The 25,535-nt window shown below is 33.0% G+C and overlaps 1 protein-coding gene across 1 annotated transcript in view; it reads right to left on the bottom strand.

The window, feature by feature from the left end:
- Positions 1–25,535, bottom strand: part of CSMD1 (CUB and Sushi multiple domains 1) — a gene marked incomplete at its 5' end in the record, with an annotated part of 1,071,510 nt that overhangs the window by 165,912 nt on the left and 880,063 nt on the right. Inside the window, 8 exons of the mRNA XM_080341955.1 lie at positions 611–706; positions 2,391–2,504; positions 5,242–5,358; positions 7,694–7,888; positions 10,231–10,418; positions 11,857–11,995; positions 14,720–14,911; positions 23,888–24,090. Of these exons, the coding sequence (XP_080198081.1) occupies positions 611–706; positions 2,391–2,504; positions 5,242–5,358; positions 7,694–7,888; positions 10,231–10,418; positions 11,857–11,995; positions 14,720–14,911; positions 23,888–24,090 (1,244 nt within the window). The remainder of the gene's footprint in view (positions 1–610; positions 707–2,390; positions 2,505–5,241; positions 5,359–7,693; positions 7,889–10,230; positions 10,419–11,856; positions 11,996–14,719; positions 14,912–23,887; positions 24,091–25,535) is intronic.

The following is a 25,535-nucleotide window of genomic DNA, read 5'->3' on the forward strand; positions in this document are numbered from 1 at the left end:
CAGTGCTAAACCAGGAGCTCTTCAAACAATTTAAATACAAAAAGAAGGCAGGACAGGTACTAAAGCAGGAGTATGACAACATTGGTCAGCTACTTAGAAACAAAAATCAGGAAAGTCCATGTTTATCCAGAGCAAAAATTAGACAGTAGGGAAAAAGAGCCTACAGGTATGCTAATTACAAAGGGGAGTTCAAAATATACATGGGTATGTTGATCCACTGGGGAAGTGCAGGGTGTGGACAACCTAATGACCAATAATGCAGTAAATATTTAAGTATTAAATATGTTTTTTGCATTGCCTTCACAGTTCTCACCATGTATTTCTACAGTCTGAGGGGGGAACGAGCACTCACAAGTAAGGGACCAACAGATTATAGGCTATTAAGAAAGGCCAGACATATTCAAGTCCATAGGGCCTTATAGGATTCGCCAGAGACAACTGCCATTAAGAAACCATTCTATCACCAGAAAAGGTCCTTGATGGCTGTAAAAAGGCTAAGACTATGCCCACATTTAAATAAATACTCTGTATTTAGATGTAAGAAGAGTTCAAAATAATACACTGTGTGAGACTAGCACCAATCTTGTCCACCAAAAGCAGACATGTTTACCTTGGTAAACAAAGTGAAACCCCTTGGCTGATGCCCCACTCTTAGCACTGAATCGCAGAAGAATTTGATTAGATGTAGCCAAAGGCAAAGTCTCTCCTACAAATGAAAACAGAAAATACATTAAAGAAGCAGTTACAACTCATCAGTATGTAATAAACATACTGTTAAAACACAGTTTTATGTTTTCCTCTACAGTTAAAGAAAATCCATATAAGTGTATGAAATTAAATTTGCCATTGGAGGTTTGAAACTTTTCAGAATGAAAAGAATTTATGACTCAACCACATAAACTTTCTAACATTTACTGCAGCTATTGGAAGTGGTCATTTGGGGCCAAAATTTTGTGCTGACATTTTTCTGTGTCTGACATCTTTACTTTGCCTTGTAAAACACATTAAGCAATTAAAAGTATTTCAAAATGCCACATAGGATCTTCAGGTGATTACCATTTCAAAACTAAAACTGAAATAAGAAATAAGAGATCCATGACTCATTTTATGTAGTTGCTGCTATAAAATATATGGTCACACTTGAACTATATTACATTATTAACTTTCTAATAGCATACCAAATTTTATATATTGACTTGAGGATTAATAAAGATATTTAATATACTTTACCTCCTTTCCTGGGACATCTATCTAAAGTTATGATAAAAGTTTAGCAATGAATCCCTACTGAAAAACTTATAATACTTTTACACTGCAAGGATGCCACTCCATATGAAAACTGCTTTTGTTTTTGTTGGATTATATTGATGCATATTTTAGGAAATTCTACTGAAATTCATTATAATGCAGTAATTTAAAAGATCTTAGATAACTGGATAAATAGGACTTATAATTCTTTCACTTAGATTACATTGCAGTATAATTGGGTGCTTCAATGAGCTTTCTCTTAAACTGAAACATTAAAAAGCAAATATTTTCTTTTCCTGATGAATTTTAGGCATTAAAAAAAAAGTTTCAAAGTTAATTTCTGAACTCTTATTGTGACACAAATAGCTCGGATTCACCAGAGGAAAATGATGAGTTTCATTTTTGAAATAATAAAGTGTTTTTGATAAATCAAATAGATACGTTACATTCTTTTAATATTAAGTATTTCTCCAATTATTCAAAGTGAAAACCAAGAATCCATGAAAATCCCTGTAATGTAAAAATCTTAAACTTACCAATAAACTCTCCTAAATACTATGAGTGTATGACAAAACACATTCTTAGCTGCAGAAATATATTTGTGTATTATTCATTTGAGATGAACATGCTCATTGTACGTGCATTCATTGGAAATTCTGGTCATGCTGAAATCCCTATAAGTTTAATTACGATTTCATAGGGTCAACTTTTTACTATAGTTACCTGAATGCAACAGATGGCCTGCTTTTAGTCTGAGTGCATGTTTGTATACAGACAATTGCATTTTATGAATACAAGTAACTTGTGTTTAAATTAGACATTCAGAAAATGTTGATGTGCAATTCACAGAGTTTAGGGGCAGAGAAGATAATTATACCATTCGATCTGCCCTCCAACATGAAGATCTGAGAATTTAATCCAATTATTTCTGTGTTCATCTCAGTGATAAGGTCTTGCCTAAGGTAAGTGTTCCAGAAGAAGGTATTAATTCAAGGATTTAGAAGGCTCTTCCATTTCCCTTGACATCCTGTTCCAATTACTTTATTATTATATTTCTGAATTAAATTAATAATATTCCACTGATTTATTTTTTCCTTACTGAGCTGTGTGAGAAATATATACTTATTTTCTTTATTAGTTACCTGAGTGGGATCCAGACAGTGAACTTAGAAGTCTAGCCTGAGAATTTTCTCCATCAAATAATTCTGCCACATCATTCAAAGCTGTCTGAAAATACGCAAATTGTCCAAACACAACTGCATTAAAAAAAAAAAAAAAAGAAAAAAAGAGAGAGAGAGAGAAAAGAGAGAACATAAACCAAGAACCTAGTATTTAAAAAAAAAAAAAATAAAGAGATATTTAGGCTTGTCTTAGTTACCAGTGTCTTCCTACATGAATCATATCCAAGTTTAATTGTTGCCTACCACAATAAAACAGTTGCATTAAATGTAACTAATAAGAACCTGATGTGCTTTTGATATTTCCTTATTTTTAGTTTCTTGAAAAAAGATAATGATATCACTCTTTTTCCAAAAGTGTGTTATCCAGTCAAACAAGTCTGGTTCTTTATTGTATAGATACCTATGAGAATAAGAAAATGGAATAGCTAAAAAGGCAAGTTTTTTACCAAAATTCCATTACCAACCTCAGCAGCTCTTAGGGAGTTTCTATTGTAAAACATGATTAGATGTTTAGCCAGCTTTAATCTGAGGAAGAAGTTTTAAACTTTGGCTATTTTTGTAAAATTGTGTCAGTATTTATTTTATCAGAAAGAATATAAAAACTGTTCAAATACTAAAAATATCAATGTGTTACCGGTTTTGACTGTTGATACACTTAATTTTCACTTCATTTGTAAGTAATGTAAAGTGTATTGACAGATAAATAATGTAATTTTATTACACATCTCACTAGTAAATATCAAATGGTTTGCTGAATTCAAATATCAGATAGCAATAGAAACAAGAAGTAATAAACCAATATATAATAAAATCAAGTAAATAAAAATATTACTTCATCACTCTAGCTATCCATATTTTTTTGAAAAAGGAGGAATCTGTTTTAAATTTATTTAAATTGGTCTTCCATTCAGCACAGATAGCATTTTCCAACTCCTTGTTAATTTTTACTTTTTTAAACTTAAAAAAAAATGCATAGTCCAACCTCCTGATTTTTAAAGGCTAACTTTGAAGTTCAATTAGATTGCTCAGATCTTTTTCTGAGCAAATTTTGAAAATTGGTAAAAATTCTTCTATGAGCTGCTTGTACTTACTCCCTGTCATAAGAAGAATGTTTACCTTAAGTCCAGTTGGAATTTATTGTGCTACAACCTGTGACTACTGCCACTTGTTCTTTCATTGCATATTTCTGGAAGGGTCATCCTTCACTTTTTTTTCTCCAGGTTGAACTTTGACTTTTCCTTGTACTGTGCTTCAGCCTGCTCTCTGTTGGGCTTGTTCTGTTTTAGCAATCTGTGCCTTCTAATTTGGAAGCACAGAACTACAGACATAGTTTCCAGATGCTACTTCATGAAGAGGTAAACAGTCCCTAGATTTGCAGGCCATAATCTTACTGTTGCAGCCCAGTATGCAATTAGTCTTCATTGTTGCAAGGGCATCCTCTGTGCAAACTATTATCAGCTGTTAGTTGTAAACTGTAAAGTTATTGTAATGTTCTTCAGTCCCTAAATCTACTAGAGCTGCTAAAAATATATATATTTCAAATAAAATTTATATCACAACTGAAAAAGAAATGGTTTGAAGTTGTGTCTATGGCCAGTAGATACAAGTAACTTTTCTGTCAGGCCCTCTTCAAGTCAGGACCATCATGAGATCCAACATGGAGAAACAGTTCTGTCAGGGACTTTCCAAGCATTTTATATGTTACTTATAATATCTACTTGTGTCAGTTTCTCTTTCTAAAAATAAAATTTTATTTATTTATTTTTTTAATGGCTGGTGAAAGGGTTGCATAATTTTAAAATACTATGTAGTAAAATACAAAATCTTGAATATTACTTATTAAAAATTTCTAAATTGTGATAACATCCAATTCTTCAGTACACTAAATAAACAACAAAAAATAAACATATTATTAATTAATTTATTGACGTTTACAACTACTGAAATGGGCCTAGAGATGTTTTGCATGTTCTCAATGAGGAATGTTAGTGAACATTATTTTATAATAAAGCCTTTAATTGGATAAATATGTCTCTCTGTAAAGCTCATGTAGCATTTCACTGTAACTACTGCCTTGAGGATTTAATTGCTCTGAATGATTTGATGAATCCTTTCTATAAGTTCCAGATATTTTCTTGTTCCACTAATTATTTTCCTGCATTCTATACAATTCTATTAGGAAATAAAATAATTACATCCGATCAAAGCTCATTTTGTCTTGTAGAAAAGTCGAATCTGTAATAAAGACTATAGAATGCTTTTAAATTTTCTTGTAGTACAAATTTCAAGGATTTGTGTTACTCTTACTTCTAAAACATTGACGACTAACTTTTATATGATATATATTGTGGGATTTGTTTTTTTTTTTTTAAGTAGGACAATAACTAATAAAAACATGTTTTATTTGATAATTATTTAACCACAGTTGTTGCAAGTCTCTTGCTCTTGTTAAAACATGAAAAACAAAGAGTTAAAATGTAAGAAAACACTCGATGCTTGTTTTGGGACAACAGTTTTTACTTTGCAGGAAGCTCAAATGGATGATTATCCTATGATGAAGAATGATGTAATCAATGAAAGTATTCAGGATATGTTTGGATAGCAGACACAGATGGTTTAGCTGAAGTCTATTGATTACTCTACAAAGAAGTAAAAGGTCAAAACCTTAGAATCAATTTTGATGTTTAGAATACATTCATTTTCGTTAAGCAATTTGCAATGTACTGGAAAGTTAGGGTCACTATTACACATGAAGGACATCTGAATGGTAGAAAAAATATTAATTGACAAATCAGTAGAAAAAAATTCTTACCAAATTCTTTAGGCACAGTTATTGAATAAAGGCAAGTCTGTCCAGCAGTGTAGTTATGAGGATAACTTGGTGATAGAACCACTCCCTCTGATCCAGTGTACTGCCCTCCACATGGTGCTGGAAACAAAAGAGAAAGAAACGGGTTACATCTATTCCAATTGTCTGTATTAATTCAGCCTGAAAAAGATAACATAATGATCACACAGTGATAGTTTAGTGGTTTTATTTTTGTTTGGTTTTCCTATCATGACATATCTAATAGTTCTTTCTCAGGCTATAATTTTGAGTAAAATTTCTTTAAAATTAGAATGTCTGTCTGATTTGGATATACGTCTATATCTCCTATCTGTCTGTCTGTCTGTCTGTCTGTCTGTCTATCTATCTATCTATCTATCAGAGCTCAGAAAAAATATGGTACTACATAATTAAAATCACAACACAGTCGTCTCAGGTCTCAGAGGAATACATGGGCATGCTAACATTACCCTACATAGAATACCATGAATTCTGCTTTGTGAATGTATGCTTGAATTGCCTTGCTTTTCATAACCTAGGTAATTATCAAAAGAGGATATGGATTATATCTATAAAAAAATCTTCAGATTCATATGTATATAAAACAGAAAAGAAAGAGTAAAGAAAACTGTTTACAGCTACAGGATTTAGAAGGCGGATTTAAGAAGAGTGAAGCCTCAACATTCAAGGCTAGTCCAAGCACTATGTAAGTAGCAGTTCTGTTTGTATCATGAGAAAAAAAAAAAATAACAAACATGTGTGCTATGTTTCTTCCATGTATAGGAAACAAATGTAGCATTCTGAGAGACTGCTGGGTTTACCAGTTACAGGTCAAAGCACTACATTATAGAAACTCTGTGTCTCAAGGATTTCATAGGAAAAGCCAAAGCAGGGAGTGGATGAAAGAGATATGTGCTTTTGGAGAAAAAGCAAACATAAGCAGTGGCTATTTTTGACAAGCTGAGAGAGTTGGGGTTGTTCAGCCTGGAGAAGAGAAGGTTCTGGGGAGACTTTATTGCAGTTTTTCAGTTCTTAAAAGGGGTCTATAACAAAGATGGGGACAGACTTTTAGAAGGGTATGTTGCAACAGGACAAGTGGTAATGGTTTTAAACTATAAGAGCAGAGATTCAGACTAGACATGAGAAAGAAATGTTTTACAATGAGGTTGGTAAAACACAGGCACAGGTTGCCCAAAGAGGTGGCTGATGCCCCATCCCTGGAGACATTCAAGGCCAGGCTGGACGGGGCTCTGAGCAGCCTGATCTAGTTGAGATGTCCCTGCTCATGGCAGAGGGTTTGGACAAGATAAGCTTTGAAGGTCACTTCCAACCCAAACTGTTCTATGATTCTATGATTTTTAAGTTAAAATATCCCCTTGTGTTGGGATACATCTCTATAAATACATCCCTATACAATGAAAATAAATCGTTGCTATCACTTTTCTTTACTTTTGAGAACTAATGGGAAGGTTTGTCTTCCTATCAAAATAATCATTAAAATGTAAGTTTTATAGTAATTACATTAGTTACATGCAATCCAGTGCTCTCTTGTTTTTGTTTGGGTTTTTTGTTTGTTTGTTTGTTTTTGTTGTTGGGTTTTTTTGTGGGGTTGTTTGTTTGGTTTTGGTTTTGGTTTTGTTTGTTTTTCTTTTCCAAATGATTGCATCAAACACTACTAAAAACTATAGATTTTACAAGAATAAATTATTTTTATACACTGTTATTTTACCCAATAAGGTTGTAATGGATTTTTAAATAAATAAGTAAATTTATTAAAAAATAGAATAATTATATTACTTTTCTTTTTTTTAACAAGAAAAAGATAATTGCATATCAATTACTTTCTACTATAAGGAACAAACTAAGTCAGTGTTACCCCTGCCTGGTTATCTTACATGCATTACATTTTAACAACTGTCTGGAAAGCAGCTCTGAGGGGAACCTTGGGTCCAGGTGGACAAGTTCATTGGTCTGGGGCTATTGAAGTTGCCAGCTCTCATCTCTGCTGACCCAGCTTATGTGCCATGGGACTGTGCACAGTGAGTGAGGACACAACCTGTGCTCTGGTCATCCTCAGCTCCTGGCTCATCTGCCCTTGTGGACCAGACCTACTCTTTCTGCTTCCTGACAGAAACTGGGCTTTAAAATCACACTTGAAGTATCTCTACAAGTTTAACTTCCTTATATAGGCAGCAATTAATACTACAAATCTGTGTCTTCTTGTAGCTGATAAATGAATTATTCAAAAATCCAATGTAATGATAGAAGATGATAGTTTATTCATAGGCTGAATATGATTATGTGGCTGAGGTGAAACTCAAATATCACATGGAATCAGTTCATGCCATGAATTTTAAATCTTATAAACAGACTGAGGGACTAAGAAACTCTGAATTCAGTGGAGATACAAGGGAAGTGGTAAGAAAACAGTACATACCATTACAAGATGGCAATGCTCTGTTCCATGCTGGCTTTCCATCTGCACCAATTACACATGTTATAGTTGAAGGATCGACAATCTTGTATCCAGAATCACACTGGTAAGTAATAGTTGAACCAAGCTTAAAGTCTGTTCCAGTTCTTGTCCCATTCATAATGTTTCCAGGATCAAAACAGGCTTCCCGTGGTTTTTCTGTTAAAGTAAATTAAAATAAATCTAGATATACTTTCTACTAAAAATAAACTAAAAACTTAACAATTATCATTGTGTTTTGGTTTTGGTTTTTTTTCAGTCAGTTTACATTTTTCAACAGCTTATTAAAATATTTTTCTTGTTTCTGTATGCTTACTACAAGATCATGGATGTTTGCATTAGACTGATAATCTGTCCAAGGAATTTGTACTGTGAGGATTTAATCAACAGCATTTTCTTTCTACCTTTTGTGAGCAGAAGTATCTAAAAGCTGAATGACTCCAATGAAGTTTAGTAGTGTAGAAGAAAAACTACCATTTCTAGAATTCACTGCTTAACACTTACATTTTTTAACAAAGTACTATGCACAGTACTCAGCAATTTATGGTTCGAAAGCTGGCATACCATGGATTAATATAAACCTCAAAGATGCTTATGCTTCATATTTAAGGAGATCTAAAAATAACTGGAGCTTGAAGGCTGACAAAGTAAGAAGAGTTATTTTCTGCCATGAGCTAATATTTACAAAATCTTTATGTCAGTGTGAGTACAGCATTGATTTTAGCAATATTGTTATTTCATTAATCTTTTTTGGTAAGTTTAGATACACAGAAAACAAATGAGAAAAAAAATCATATTAGAAATTACTTTGTTTCAAGTATATGATTTAGATGATTTTCAAATAAGTAGGATTTAGGCACAAAGTACTCTATAACCAAAGAATTAAAACAAAATACTAGTAATTTTATACTGTCAATAACTATGCAATACTTTTTTTCCAACAAAAGGCTTAAACACAACTCAGTCCTTTAAAATCTATTAAAATATTGTGCAATATTACCTCTGTAAACAATATTTTCCTAAACATGTTAACTCTTTGGAGGGAAGGATGCACCTAGTATGAAGTTGATTTATAAGGCAAAGAATTGGCAAAGATTTTTTACTAAGAAATTCCAGAGTCAAATTCATAGTCAAAACTTACAGCAGGCATCTTTCCTTTATTAAATGTTAATAAAACATGGATTTTAATGAAAAAGTAAAGGAATATTACCAGAAAACAAAACTAGATGTCCATAATCAGAAATGTAAAGTAATAAATTTTATATAAAAATCAAATAATGTACTTAATAGAGATATTTAATCATTAGGCACAAACATACTGCTTATTTACTATAATAATTTTCTGCTTTCATATGTTATATTTTTATTTTCTTATTATTTCACTTATCTTTCAGTTGCAAAGAGGCACACATATCAGACTATGCTGAGAACAGAAAATGCATACACAGTGAAAATGTGTATGCACATTTTCAACTGACATCTTTATCTCTTTATATCATCGTGCTTAACTTGTCATTTTCTTTCCTTGCAGGTCAACAAGACTTCCTGGACCAAATTGTTTCCCCATTTTATTTACATTTTGTTTCAAGTTTAGGTATGAACAAACAGGCTAAGATTTCATCTACGGCACTATGACAATTACTTGGGAAAGAAAAGCCTTGACAACATGGAGAATAATGCACGATGGTGGATGAAAGATGAAGACTAAATATAAAAATGATTTAAGAGTTCTTTTCAACTTCCCTCTCTTTCATTGGCATGTTACTTCTATATTCTTCATATATTTTTTATTCCTTTGTTCCTTTTTGACATGTATATTAATGTGGTTTGCTTCTGCTTTGAAGAATAAGAAGCTGGGGCAGCATCTCTGCTGTTGAAAAATGGTTTGATAAATGTCAGCAAAGATGACAATCAAGTGAGAAACAGCATCTGTGACCAGAAAAGAAACTAGCATTTAAAGTGAGATATGTCTTTAATAATCAGTCAGGGTGACCTGTTCTCTGGCTAGTAATGGATACTCTCCAAAAAATGCAAATATTGTCCTGCAGTAGTCATTCAAAAGTGTGTATGTAAATTCAGCAACAAAGTGGAAAGGAAAATGTATTGGTATGTATCAGAAAGGAAGTAGAAGCAGTCAAAGCAGTCATGTATTTTAATTGGGTAAGACAATTCCATTATTCTACAACTTTTTCCCAAATGCTACGTTTGATGTGCATCTTCTGTCTCTACTTCTTTTTTTTTCTTTTTTTTCTTTTTTTTCTTTTTTTTTTTCCTGGGAGGTGAAAATGTGCATAAGTAATGTGAAAGAAGTTTCATCAGAGAGGATTTCTGTGTTCCTCCACACATTTACAGAAAACAGTTTTTAAAACCTACATCAATGCAAAGAGGTACTTGGCAGGTCACTATAAGTACCTCTAAAAGTAAACAGATTTGAGTCCCAGTAAATACTAAACAACATTTCTTTCCCTTTATGTTTCCATAGATTATGGTCAGAACAGTACCTTTATAGTCAATTGCAAATCCTGACATTCCAACAGAAGCATCACTCCGAAAAGCCAGAAACAGACTGTTACCACTGCTCTCTATTCTTTCAGGAGCCTGTGAGCCTTGAAAACTTCCAATCAGAGGACTGTTGGAATTTTCCCCTTCATAAATATGTAGAAAATCATAACTGGGTTCCATATTGAAACTGAAAATAAAGGAAAAAGAGAATTAAGTCTTCATTTCTTTTTCATGAATTCAACACTACTGTGGCTGTGGCTGCCAATCTTCTGCCTAATACATTTTCTTCTCCAGAAATCAAAGTCTTTTTATATACAATTCACAATGAAAATTTACTAACTTTAAATGTAAATTCTCTTTACCTTTGATTTGAACACCTTCAGCTTCCCAAAAGATCTACCATTAGGCCATCATGCAGGCTCTGTGTACAGGCAGTGAAAACCAAGCATATCCTCCTGCCTGTCTTAAACACCTTTCTCAAGATGGAATGGACCACTTGCTACAGAAAGGCTGTCTCTCACAGGTGACCACAGGAATGATCCAGATAACTAGCTTATATTAAATATCCAGCATTGGCTAAACTGGATGATATTTATCAACAATCTGGATGCAGAAGTTGAATGCAGTATTTTCAGGTTTTTTGATGATACTAAACTGGGAGGTGCTGTTGTCTCTCTTGAGGGACAGAAGGCCTTGCAGAGGGATCTAGATAGACTGGAGTATTGGGCTGTGATTAATGGGATGCTATTTAACAAGTCCAAATGCCAGATTGTGCACCTGGAACAGAGTAACACCAGGCAAAAGTGTAAATCGGGAGAGGAGTGGCTGGAGACTAGCCCTACAGAAAAGGATCTGGGGGTTCTGGTAGGCAGCACGCTCAGCATGAGTCATCAGTGTGCCCTGGCAGCCAAGAGAGCAAACCACATCCTGGGGTGCATCAAACGCAGTATAACTAGTTGATCAAAAGACAGAGAATCAGAAAAAAAGAAAAGAAATTGCATTTGCACCTGTATATATAGCAGGCAAGATGATTATATAGGCCTGATGCAAACAGAAATTATAACACATGAATATGGCTACATCTGTGAACTTCAATTGATGTTAAAAATCTGTGCAAGAAATATAGATTGATGATGGAACAATGAATAAATAAAACTTTTTTTTTTAAATTATAAGACAACATCATCTAGACATCTTTTATGTCTTGACTAAGTTGACCAGTATTTTTTTTTTTTTTTATCTATGCACTCCAAGCAAAGTGTATGTAGTCTATATTTGTAAAACCCTTTAGGAACTGAGTTACAGACTTTCCACTACAGTTCAAGTCTCTACTATAAGATACAACAATGTAAATTGAACATTTCTACAAATTCACATTGCTTTTCAAGGATTTTTATTTCCTAGGTCACACAAAATTTTGTTGCTCAGGAATATATTTGATATCAAAAGTGCCATTTAACAGTATTATTTTACTTTACATTATTTGGAAGTAATGATATAGCACATATTAGATGTATGTTCCAGGAGTTATCCAGAGAATATCATTAAGAAGTGATAAATTATGCCATTTTCAGTTGAAACATTTAAAATCTTGTTAAACAGAGGTATTAATCTAGAAATGGTACCTTTTGAATATCAAGGCAATGACAAAGTCAGGGTTTACTTTTATTCTCCAGTCACATTCTTTCCCAGGTGGATAAGGCTGTGGATAGTTAGGTGACAAAATAACTCCTGCTGGGCCTGTCAGGTTTCCTCCACATGCAGCTGTCACAATGTAAAAAGAAATAGCAATATGGTCACATGTTAAACTCACAGGCATATATTAGCTGTTAAATAGAAGTAAATTGACTTCTACATTTACCAAAAATAATAATAATTTAAAAAACCCACAGAGTTTTCCCACTTCCAGGTAGCAACTATTTTTGTATTTTCCTTAAAAAAAGTGAGCACTGTTCATATTCAAAAGAAGACAAGAAAAACTCCTTCTAAAGAAATAAAAATATGAAGTTAAATAGGAGGTCCTGTATATTCTTGCTGTTCCACAATCTCAGCTCTCTCAAGCTGAAGTACTTCTTATGTACTGGAAATACTTTAAAAACTGGGAAAGTTCAACGGCAGGATTCAGGATGCAGTTTCTTTTTACTGTAGATGCAACAAAAACTAGTTTGATTAACTCAGTTAAGGTTTTACCCAAATAAAAAATCAAATAAAGTAATTTATTTACAATAAACTGAACATTACTTTTAAACAGATAAGGAAATCAAATTTCAAAGATGATAATCACGTAGGAATCTAACTAAAAGCTACGGCTGTCAACATGGGCTGCATCTACATTACCAAGTCACGCAGACTGATAGGAATACATATGTAGGGCAAAACCGTTGGTACCAAGGACTTGGAATCTGCATTAAACATTTTAAATAAGTATTTTTTCAGGCCATTACTAGTGTGGTCCAATGGACCAAATTATCACTAGGGCTGGAGTACATCAGATGCACTCATAGAACACATCTTGCTGTTTAGTTTCATTCAAAAGGTCTAAGAAAATTCAAACTCATGAACTAAAGCACCAACAAGAAAATGTACTTGGAAACCATACTCCTAAATAAAATTAAAACATTAATTAAGACATTCTCCTTGTGGTATTTATAAAAACAAACTAAACTTCCCTCTGCCTCATTTATTTATTTCTTTATCTATTTAAACATTTAGTATATTTATGTATATGCCGGGACTTTTTTTGTCTGTAGTTTTGGTCATTATTTTTAATCTAGGGTGTGGGATTTTTTTTTTTTTTTCAATTTTAAAATTTTTGTTTCTGTTTGGTTTTATTCACAGATAATGGTTCCAGGAAGTGTTTCACATGTTCCTTATGTGTGCTGATGATTTGGCTTCTGATAACCATGATAAAAGTTATAAACTACAAATAGTGCAGAAAACATTAAACAATTAGGAATTAGAAGTCACACAATGATCAGAGCACTGAGTAGTATAGCTATTAAATGTGAATAATTTTTCATTTATAAGTCAGCATACTGAAATAAGGACTTTATGGTAATTTTTAAAATGACATATAATGGCTTTAAAGAACCCATAAATTTTCTAATATTATCATGTCTACAGTAAAGATTATTTTAATCTGCTTTCCCCTCCAAAGTCACCTTGAATATATAGAAGAATAACAATAGATACTTATTGCCCAAAGGTAGATCTCTCTTTCTTTCCTTCTATATTTTCTTATTTCTTTTGACACCAGATAACTTTTTAAAAATATTTTTATATACATATTTTTATTTGTGGGTCATCCCAGTATGTTTAGTAAACATTTTAATACTGTTATTTATACCCTGCACACAAGATATCCAGAAGACAATATCCAGATCATATGCCCCTCCAATTTTCCTAGATGATATAGGGTTAGAGACACCATCTTGCATTATCCTGAATCCTTCCCAGTATTTTTGAGATATTTGTAAACACTTCAGAGAAACAGAAGGACTTCAGCTGTTTGGGGATTTTTGGAGGCTCTCTCCAAAATAGCTTGTAGAAAGGAAAAACACTACACTAATTTCAGTGCTGTTAAAACATATTGCACCTGGGTTTTTGGATCATTAAAATAAGTCCTTATTTAATTATGATAAAATAAAATAAAATAAAATAAAATAAAATAAAATAAAATAAAATAAAATAAAATAAAATAAAATAAAGTAAAATAAAATAAAATAAAGGAAATAAAATAATTAAAAAAAAAATACTATACCTAGCAAATAATTTTTTGCGGATGTTGATTAATCTTAGAAGAGCTACACTGATGACCTTAAAATACATTTCAATAAGAATTCTAGGTCTGTAATTATTAGTCTACTGACCATAACCATGAAGAAACATTTATGCCATATATAACTATGGAACCAAGAACCAAAACGTGTTTCAAAGAAAGAAGATCTCCCAGTCTCCCCTGGTGTTACGGAAATATATCTCATTTCTTTCAACAACGTTGTCACATGGACCCCCTTCTCTACATCTACCCTTCCCAACAAGCATCCTGCTTCAGAAAAAAAGATCTTTAGCTTCCTAGGGATTGCACAGGATGTGTATTTAATCTCTAAGAGAACTGGGAATTTTTTCAGGATAAATAATGCGCCACAGTTTATGTAACTAAATTATTATATAGAAGACCATTCTAATGAGATAATTTAAATTATTAAATTTTTTCTTTTTTTATCCAAATCACCTCTTCAATTTAAAGATTTCTATTAGACTTTGTCAATTTTAAACTTGTATGAAGTTTAAATACTAGAAAAGAGTAAGAAAATACATCCAAAATAGTGTTAATCTTGAGAATAAGGCTGTCAATAACCATAATTACAAAATAACTAGGTTCTGGCAAAGAGCATCACTCCAGTATAAGCATCATATGCCCACTAGTTGAACAAGAAATCTGACCCGTATTAATCTTAAATGGAGACTAACATTTCATCTTATTACCTATGCATGTAGGAGGATCAGGTTGCCAGAAGAATCGGTTATTCAGTTGTACACATATAATTTTAGCCTGTCCTTGAAGCTGATAGCCAGGGTCACACTGAAAAGTGGTCGTGTCTCCAGGCTCTCTGCTGTCTCCATATCTAGTGCCATTCTGTGGTGTCCCAGGATCATTACAGGTTGATGCAATAGAAGCTGTAATGGAAGGATGAAATAAAAGCTTTAAGGTGTAGATACTATAGGAAGGCACTTTGTTTCTTTATGAGAATCTGCCCACTGAGATACATCATTATCTGGCTTCCTGCCAGTTTCCTTTTTTGGTCCAGTTAATACATCAAAAGAGCTAGTAACTGCTTTTCGCACTCTAATGTTCTGGTTATATAAAAAAATTTCTTCATGCACTTTGATGCTGTTTGTGAAATAGGTTATCATAATATAAATAACATTGGTTTATAGACTTAATGTCCTGCAGCATACAAATGCTATGTTTACACAGCTGGCTGAATCAAATAGCAGTTTTATGTAGCCCTGAAGTTCCTATTTCAGAGGCAAGAAACAACTTTCTCAGAGTATGCTCAAATTGAATTTAAGCAAAGTATCTCACCTATGATCAGTCTCCTGAGTTTGGATATGAATTTTGCCTCGTAAAGAAATAAATTAATCTAAAACACAATGTTAAACTGAGCAGAACAATCAGTATGGTATGACTTAAAGTAAATAATATTCCAGAAAGTGGATACACAAATCTACATTGACTATGGATTTGTTGAAGATTCCAGGTCTCTTCTACTATTTTCAGGCATTCAATATCCAGAGTTGCAGTAAAAACTGCAGACTTCCCAAGGCAAGGTCTCTGGAGGCTACTGTCCCTAAATCACTGAACTTCAGTCTGTTTCCTACCACTCCAGGCTGCTCCACCCAAACATGTCTTTTTTAAAGAATTTACACAATTGTGATCAAAAGCCTAAATAGGTGTTCACAATCCATTGTCACAATCACCATTAATGACATTGATGTACACCTAGAAGTAAGTCATCATCTTAATTCAACCAAACTTCTTAAATCCAGGCCAAAGATTTTTTTAAAAAACTGCTACACTATACCCTTCTGCTCATTTCCAGTACTGTAAGGGATATCCTTGAAAAATGTGAAACATCAATATTAAATTGTTGTCTTTTTTTTTTAATATGAACCACATATACTTGTGCACTCATGCATAAGACAATTGAATAATTCTTAAACTGATTCATAACCATCTCAATTCTACATCTGATGTCTTTTCAAGGTGCTTTGCTTAACACTGCCTGATTCATAATTTTTTTACCTTGTTTCCATTCCCAAGTACATTCCCAAATAGTACAACTTGTACCTTCAGATGGTTACCATATCTAAGTGAAGTAAAAAACAAGGCAGTTTTTTTTAACAGTGGTGGACATTTTTCCACCAGAATTTATAAGCATCAATACGAGATTGAAAGTAACGGCTGTCACTGCTAACAAGTAAGCACTCCCCAGGCATCACTCTGACATTTTATCTGACATCCTATATTAGTGCAGTTTACTAAATGTATACTCGGCCACAGGGGAAGTAAGGCATAGTCGTGATGTCAGAAAAGTTATTTCTTATTTGATAGACAAAAACAGCTCTAAAAAATGGTTCATCATAGTGCATATGTGTTAAAGAATCATAAACCCATCTTTGTCATTAATCGGTAGGGTTTTTTTTACAAATCTCTGAATATGTTCATTTTCTTCTTAAAAGGTTATGCAATATAGTATTGTAGCAAATAACATTTTGCCCACTTTGACTGTGTCAAATGTGCACCAATTGCAAAGGACTGATCGCTTTTAATATTCATTTCACTATTAATCTCCATTTCTTATATACAAAGTTCTAAACTTCAAAAACAATGAGAGATGTTTTATAAGCACCAAAATGTTCTTCACGCCTTTGTTCTTGCAGCCACAGAAGTTATTTTGTATATTTGAAACTAACAACCTTTTTATCATGCTGAATACACTTGATCTTAATCAAACAATACAGCAGATATTTAAGCACTCATGTATCATCCAAAAAAGTGAACATTTAGACAGGCTGCCAACTTTTCAACTTGTCTCCTTTCCAAGTTGTTTTACAACTCAAGTTTCCCAAGGGGTTCTGTAACTGCACGAAAATTACAAGTCTACTATTGCTTCATTTGGTATTGTGCAAATACCTGAAGGGCATAGAGGGTACATGCATTGATAAGAAATCCGGACATTAAAAATCACCAGTTCTTCTGTCATCATTTTTCTTTTATAACAAGCTCTTTTATTTTCAGACCCTACACTAATATACAGACATGAAATTAATATCTATCTTATATTTTTATGCAAAAAGTCATGCTCATGCTATGATGTAACATTGTCATATGGAACTAAAAACCAAAGCAAACCAACCAACCAACCAATCAAACACACACACACACACACACCAAAACAAACAAACAAAAAAACCCCAACAAACAACTGATGAATTCAGAAACTTGAAGCTGAAAAATTAAAATATATGCTGTAATGCAGGGAAAGCAACAACTACATTTTAGACTCAAAGATGCTAAATCAAACCGAATTCCATAGTTAGACTTTTTAGAAATGACTGAGAAAAATTAGGTGCCTAAAATGGTATAGCCAGGAGAAGGGATTTGAATTCCATTACTCTGGAAAATAACTAAATATTTGCTTCTCAGTTTTTGCACATGTTCTAAGCAGTAGGCTACATGATACTCAATAGGTTATAGAGTAACACCCTGTACAGATTACCCGTTTCTTACTGTCTCATCTGCTCAGAGTCAAACAGGCTTCTGAGTACCCTCAAGATGGAACTCAAGGTGGGTGCCAGAAGAATGGGCAGCTGGGAAAAACACAGATTGCTAGAGAGGTTTCAGACCTCCATATGTAGGCAGCCACTGTGTTAAGCCTCTCTGTTTTTAATTTAATAACCTTCCAGAATCCCATTTTAGATTTTAATTTGGATTTGGCCCCCAAATTACATTTTTGAAATTTGATTTAGAACTACACTGAAGATCAATAGATGGCTTTTGAGAATATGACACTATATTTTTGTGTGTCTGTAGCCTTGTGAGCAACATGTTAGATTTCTGCCTAATTTATCTTTCACCTGAAGGACACTTGTTTTTATATCAGTTTGTTTATCCTGTAATCTATTGTAGGTCAAGAAAAAAAAATCACCATCATCAATATTATTTTCACTATGTCTGTGATAAACAATCAGGTAAGCCATTTGCTGTAGTATTGTGCTGCAGACACTATTTTTTCTACTCCATATGGTTATAAAAATAACAAAGAACTTTCAGCAGTTAGGCTTGTGAATTGCAGGCAATGCACAAGCTTCCCTTTGTGTAGTGTATTATGCTTGTATAATAGGTTTGAGAAGGATTTTGGCATATCAAAGCTGTTTGATTGCACTTAGGATCTTATAGTGGTGTGCTCCCCCACACCACCAACCTGGCCTTTTCCCATAATTGTGATCAGTGATAACCGTCCCTCCAGCTCAAGGTGCAACGTGTATTCGGGAGAGACAGATAATAACATGACAGCCAAGGGCTAATTTATGGTAATGCCCCATCTCCCCTGGCCACAGAAATGGTCCATGTCTGACTCTCTGACTCAAACCAAATTTGGAAAAAAGTAGCATCTGCAGCTGGCATGCAAATATGACTATGAGTCAATCATCTTACTCTGTAAATAGTGGACAGCCTAAAGCCCTTTGAGATCTCCTGCACAGCAATGGTCTGCACGCTGAGAACTGCCCTTGTGTAGGGATGCCTCTCAAGGTCACACCCCGAGGTTAAAAGATTAATTATTGCATCAGATGCTCAGTAAGTGAATTGGGAACAAGTGCACTGAAACTTTGTAGTCTTAGCTAAGTGATATAAAGGATTGATTCCAGATGTCTAACTGTTTAAACATAAACCACTGACTAACCCTGAGGCTAACTCTGGATCCAGCCTCACCTAGACTCCTCTCTGAGAAGGACTTAAGAATTTTTTTTTTTTTTTTTTTTTTAAATTTCCAGATGTTAAATAATAGTATTTTCTATCTAAAAAGTATCTCACATAATATACATAAATGTATAGACTAAGAAAAGCGCAAATTAGATTCAACCTCACATTTACATGTCCTATATTGCCCGAGAATGTAAAGAAAAAAGAAACTCAAATGCTAATGTAGTCTATTTCATTAAGTCTGAAGTGCAAAAGCTCACAGGGTTAGAGACAAAGAAATTGACCGAAAATTTTCATTTCCACTTATTTTCACAGAAACCAAATGAAGAATCGCTGCCTTCTATGAGGCTGAAGATGCCTTGTCCTGGCTATGGTTTACGTGATGGATAAGAATGCTATGACACAGTTCAGCATGAAACTGTGTTACTGTGAGCACGTAATGCAACATTTATAGCATCACAGAAATCAAGAGAAGAGACTGAACTGTGAAATGATTAGGTTATACACTTTACAAGAATATAAAATTCTTATGTCCTTTTATTTATTTTAGCAAGGAATATTTTAATGGTTTTCATTTTCTTTGAACTCAAAATGTATTTAGTTAGCAAGGCATATATCTGATTATGTATATGTGAATTTCTTTTAAAATATGCTTTTGTTCTAACCCCCTTTTCTTGATAATTTAGCTGTGAATCAAACTGGAACAGTTGCATGACAAATCTTAGCGATGAAGATTCTGTCATGGAAATGCGTATACTACTTTAATGTAGTAACTCAGGCCATTAGGCAAATGATGAAAAATATCTCAGCAATGAAAGAACAATTTACAACAGTATTCTGACAGTTCAATAGGTGACACAGTTATTGTCATAGTTACTTTAGACAAACAAATGGTCAAATGGAATTACAAAACTGGGCAGAAGCAAGCATCATCTCCTAAACAGATTTGCCAGATTATGCCCAGTGTCATTAGGAACTATCAAACATAGAACCACTGATGCTTAAGCTCTTGTCAGAGGAAGCAAGTTATCAACAGATGTATCAACATCAGATACAATAATTTCCAAATCATTGTTCTAATTAGCTGGCTGGTATAACTTGTTTATTTTTACTATCATAATTGATGACTTATGTTGTTTAGTTGGGCATCTTTACTCATCGCTGCTTTTATCTGCATTCACAAGGGTAAATTTTAAAACTATTGGAAGAAAAAAAAAACAGAAAAAAGCCAAAAAACATAGACCAAGCCAACTATACATATGCCTTCATTTTGTATCTGCACTTTTAATAAAATAAATATCTGAAGTACTTCTAACAAGATAGAAATCTTACAAAGAAATTGAGAAAAAAAATCTCCTTGTTACTTTATTAATTTTTTACCCATTGTTCTGTATAATCCAAAGAAAGATAACATTTCTGTTCACACAAAAGCAGAGCTAGGTATATTGTTAATTAGAGTCTATGCTTACAGAATACTATGACGAAGAGAAATTAACAGTGCCACAGAACCAGCAGTAAGCATAGGAAACAATCAGATGTGGGTAGGACTGTAGAAAAGCCAGACATTTCCAAATATGTTTTTTCCATTACAACAAGAGTGAATAATCCTTTGATGTATTATAGCCTTGAGGAGCAAAATCTACAAAACTAGCCAAGGAACTATGAATGCATCATTTAGCTTAAGAAAAGGATACTGTTCTCTTAAGCTACAACAGATGAGAATTTACTTCATGAAAAAAGGCTAGACTGTAATGTTGCAACTACTATTTGGGATTGTTAAAATAAGGCTGAGTCTGTAAGAATGATATTGGCAACTGCTCATATTGTTCCTATCATATCCCATTTCTATTGGTTTTGTTAAATATAAAGTAAATAAATTATATGGTTAGATATAAAATGCTCTCAATAAAATAAGCTTCAGGTCAGTAAAAGCAATGGACCATCCACTAGCATGAGATCCAAGTGCCTCCAGAAGACTAGAGTAGTTGAAGATTAAACATTCAGGGCAAGATTAATCTGTTTCAACATAGGTGGCTTGTCTCATTGAGATGCCTTACAATATCCAAGGTATTTGCACAGGGCTGGAAGATACAACCAAGGACTTATGGGTGTGTGACCTTCTGGAGTGGCAGATGGAGACCAACAAGGATATCCTATGGCATCTAAAAGGGAACTAGAAATCTGTGAAAAGATGGGCAGGATTAATTTCACCTGCCCTTAGATGTCCAGAAATTTCAGATGTAGTGTATGCTAGTATATCTAGACCTATAGGTGATAAAAAGAAAAACACAACTTCAGAGGGATATTTATCCTGTTTACCTTAGACATGTAGGACAGAATTAAAATATGTCAGAAAACTTAGTTTTATGGTTTGCTTAGGCAGCAAGTTTTTGCTGCCAGTAACTTTGTTTCTTTGGAGTAAAGAAACTAAATATCATATCTGCTTACAATCTTCTTGTTTTCACTTTTTGTATCACAACCAGAAAGAGTTGGTTGACATCCCTGGCTTGTAATACATAGTTAAAATGTATTTAACCCCCAGAGTAAAGGTCAATTTTGTACAGTGAACTCCATTTTTTGTCCTTTTATGCATGATTAAATGGTAATTAAGTTTTAATGAAAAGCATTAGACTGATTACAATTAACATAATCACTCTTGTCAGTTCGTGTCCTCTGCTCTACGTGCTGAGCTGAGTGGGCAAGAAAAGACACTTCTAATAGTGTTCAAACATTTCATAAGCTTCAGGCACATATTTTTCCACTAAAAATACCTTTAATTACATTTACAATAAAGAGTAAATAATTTATAGGTGATATTTTCTGATCAATCTCATACTGTCCTCTCATAGTACCTCTTTTTGGGGCAGATGCAATAAGGATATTCTAGAGGGCAAATATAGAAAGTGATCAGCACATTCACAGCACAGTGAAACAAATTGTCCAGCAGAAGGTTAGCATTTTAAAGCTTTGTCTTTAAGCTGTGCATTTGACCCAATACTCTCAGAAGAATAGCCTTTATATGACCCCTTACGTAGGGATTCATTGACATGGACACTCATCCCAATTGCATAACCCAATACAGAAGCTGAATGTGTAAAAGGTCCGTATTACTGAAGGTTTTCCAATCATGTACAATTCTGCACCTGAAGTTTACTTCTTGGATCGTAATTCATATTAAAATAAAATATACTCATGAATAAATGCAACATCTGAAAATCCTTCAAGTGACACCAAACTTGAGCAGTTATCTTCATAGAACTTGCAGTAAAACATCTACATCTTCTGCAATTACCAGAAAAAAAAAGTTGAAGCAACTCAAGATTATTTTATTCAGTGAGTTACAAACTACTAAGGCAGTGAAAGTTCAATATTGTGTGCAGCTTTGCTATAAACTGGCCCACAGTTTGAACACATGATGAATAATAAAGCATGCAAGATCCTCACTTAATCATAGATTAATCAGTTTAAATCCTTTACAGACCAAAGCCACAGGGGTCTGCCCACTGCCCCAAGGAGACTAAGTAAACAAAGCTCTGATTTTTAGAAGAAACAATTGAACATTTACTTAACATATTTTTTAAAACATATTTTTTATTCCTTATCATTAAAATATAATAAAACATTCAATTGTCAAGCAGAGTGGATGAAACATTAATATATTCCCTTCACTTGAGCTGAGGCATCCAGTTCTTCACCGCTAATTCCAATTAATTCCAGTGAGACATACTCTACAATTGTCAACATGATCACTGAGTGCATCCATCAGATATTATACTAAGATGACCAAATCAGTTCTTCACTCTTAAAGCATTAAATTGTCTCCTACTTACTATAAGTGTCTCTGAAGGTCAAAGAACGTGTTTTTAAATCTAACTGCTTAAATATAATATTTTCCTTCTGCTAAAACTTATGAACTAAATGAACTAAAACTTTTCCTTGTGCAAAAACTTATGAACATTTCATATAATACAACATAAAATGTTTGCTAACCCTAACAGAGTAAAAAAAGACCACTTCATTTCCACAAATGTAAAAGTTAACTTTATTCAAGCAACATGAAAAATGGAATATTATATAGCACACTGGTCATAAGTTTTGGAAACATTTGTTGTGTTCTTTGTCCTTAGTTAATTTTGCATACTTTTAACTAGGTATCTTAGACCTTATGAAAGAGACTGTGGTTTGGGAGGTACAACATTAAAAAAAAAAAAAAAAAAAAAAATCAAGCAAAATGAAATAAACATGTAAAATGCATTATATGCAGACCAGGAAACCCCCAAAGTATATTTCCTCATGCAAGTAATGACTGAAAGTTTATTAGTTCCCTTTAGTTCTGAAGGACAGCATCTAAAGAAAATGTTTTAAATAATACTCCTATTCTCACACATTTTATTAATTTACAGTTTTTCTGTGTTCCTGAGCAGAAATAAACTTCCCTATATTATAACTAGATATATAAGGATGCAACAACTGAGTCAAAGACAATGATATAGGCTCCCTGCCATCCTACCCTCTGTCTTTAACACTTGAGTCATAATATAGAAAAACCCCACATACTCAGTTTTACATTATTGATCACTTTTTCAATATTGATCATAATTCCTCTGTATATAAAGGAGCTTTCACTTTAGACCTGAAGATGAATTTGATTAGTTTAATAGTAAATTTTAAAATATGTTTCAACAAAGTAATATATATTTTATTACTCAGTTTAACCACAAACAGTGATTAAGGTCATAAAAATGATGCATTATGCAACCAATGTTATGATGAAAAAAACCCTCCAAACAACATAAGATATAAACATGAAATAATATATTATTACTGATGATTGGTGGGAACATTGAAAACTATCAGTGAAGAAGAAAACTTACGTATGTACAAACCTGTTGTGACCTGTTAAATATTGTTAATTAGATAATGCTAGGTATGCAGTTGCTGTACAAAATAAGGAATAAGATCACTTAAACATTCAAAGTAAATAAAAAAAAATCACCCTAGTCTTAGCTATTTGCATAAATATACAAATAATTGAGATAATATAATATCCTTTTTTAAGATGGAGAAACTTATAAGATGAAGCATTGTTCATGTATATAAGAATAGCATATAGAAATAGTGTATATTATTATTACTGTATTTGAGATGAAAAAGTATTTACATACTTGAAAACTGAATGGAGAAGCCTGATTTGCTGATGAAGAAGTCACTGTCAAATTGTAGTGTTAATGAGTTGAAAGTGCTGTGAATATCCTCTGGAAGGGCTGAGCCACTCCATTCCTTCAGAAGTATGTTGCTTTCTATAGGCCCATCCCATACCTTCAAGATGTCATGAGCAACCTCAGTGTCAAAAACAATAAAATGCAGACTGAAAAGAGAAAGTAAAAGCACTGTACATTACCCATTAAATACCATTACACAAAACTCTAAGCAATCATTCCCAAAGCGTACTTAATTTTGAGATGCTGTTTAGGACTGAAGAAGGAATGATATCCTGAAAAGTTATCCATTTTTACTGTTGGATGAGCTGATTTTGTGAAAGAGATGCTATTCTGTTCTATAAATGCCTGAACTACAGAAAACACCATTATGGGGCATATAGTACTTGTTCTCTAAATTAACTTATTTTTATAATAAATATTGTAAAGGATAAGAACTATGATTTCATCAAAGAGCTCTTCTCCTTATTCGGCTGAGGATACCAAGAACACTGATTGCCTTAAATTATATGCAATTGAAAAAAAGCAGTAGCTACTGCACAGTAGCATACATAGCACAGAGATGGCGTTTTCTTTCAACATGTCATTCTAGAAAATGTACTATCCTACCTTAGCCTTATGTTAAAATTAATTTTAAAATAGCATTATACTACAATAGAATCATCTGTATTTATCTCCAGGTGAAGTATTAGATTTAGAAAGGTGTTCAAGACTGCTATGTTATTAGTCAAAATATGTGCATCAGCTTAAAGTTCTGACTGTTTACATTTTTAACATTCAAGAAATCTAACAGGTAAATATCAAAACTTCTTTTTTTTATTTCAAACAGTTTTGTGTTAATATTTATTTATTACAGTTGTCATTAATTGGAAACAATTAATTTGGAAATTGTTATTGAAATGTAGATGATGCATTGAAATTACCTATGATGGAACAAACTCATTATTTGGCTTAGTGAAACAGGATTATTAAGAATAAAAAAGGGAAAAAAACTCCTAGTGAATAACTTGCCATTTGCTTATATTTTTGTCTGTTTAATTTTTAAAAGCAGTAATTTTCATTTAAGCAATCAGTTAAAACTCTTGTCCACATAAACTGAATAATGGAACAGCTTGCTAGTCATGAACTTTTTGCTCGAAATTAATAAATAACGAATATTCTGAAGTAACACACTTAATGGATACTTCTTTCCTGTTACTGAAGTATAAAACTAATCCCTGATGCATATCATTAAACATATTAATATCAATAAATTATTTTAAAATTACAGAAATTATCTATCTTGAGTAGAAGTTAAATGTTGTTACATTCTTGCTTTCACAGCAAATTATTGTTTAGAGTGGACAAGCTAGCTTGAATATTGAATAGAACTTGCCATTTCAAAGTTTTTAAATCTGTGTATTACTACAGAAAAACTGAGCTGAAATGTTCTCTAAATATTTGTATTTCTTCTATTTGAGTGATTTAGCTATTCATCAATAGCAAAGTATAGATCAAAAGCAAAGTCTTTTTTGTCAGTACGTCAAACTGATAAGGAAAAACAGTTTTAAAAGTTATTTTCGTATTACTACTTTCCTTCTGCCTCAGTTCACTG

This window comes from Nesoenas mayeri (genome assembly GCF_963082525.1).
Source record: "Nesoenas mayeri genome assembly, chromosome: 3".
NCBI lineage: Eukaryota > Metazoa > Chordata > Aves > Columbiformes > Columbidae > Nesoenas > Nesoenas mayeri.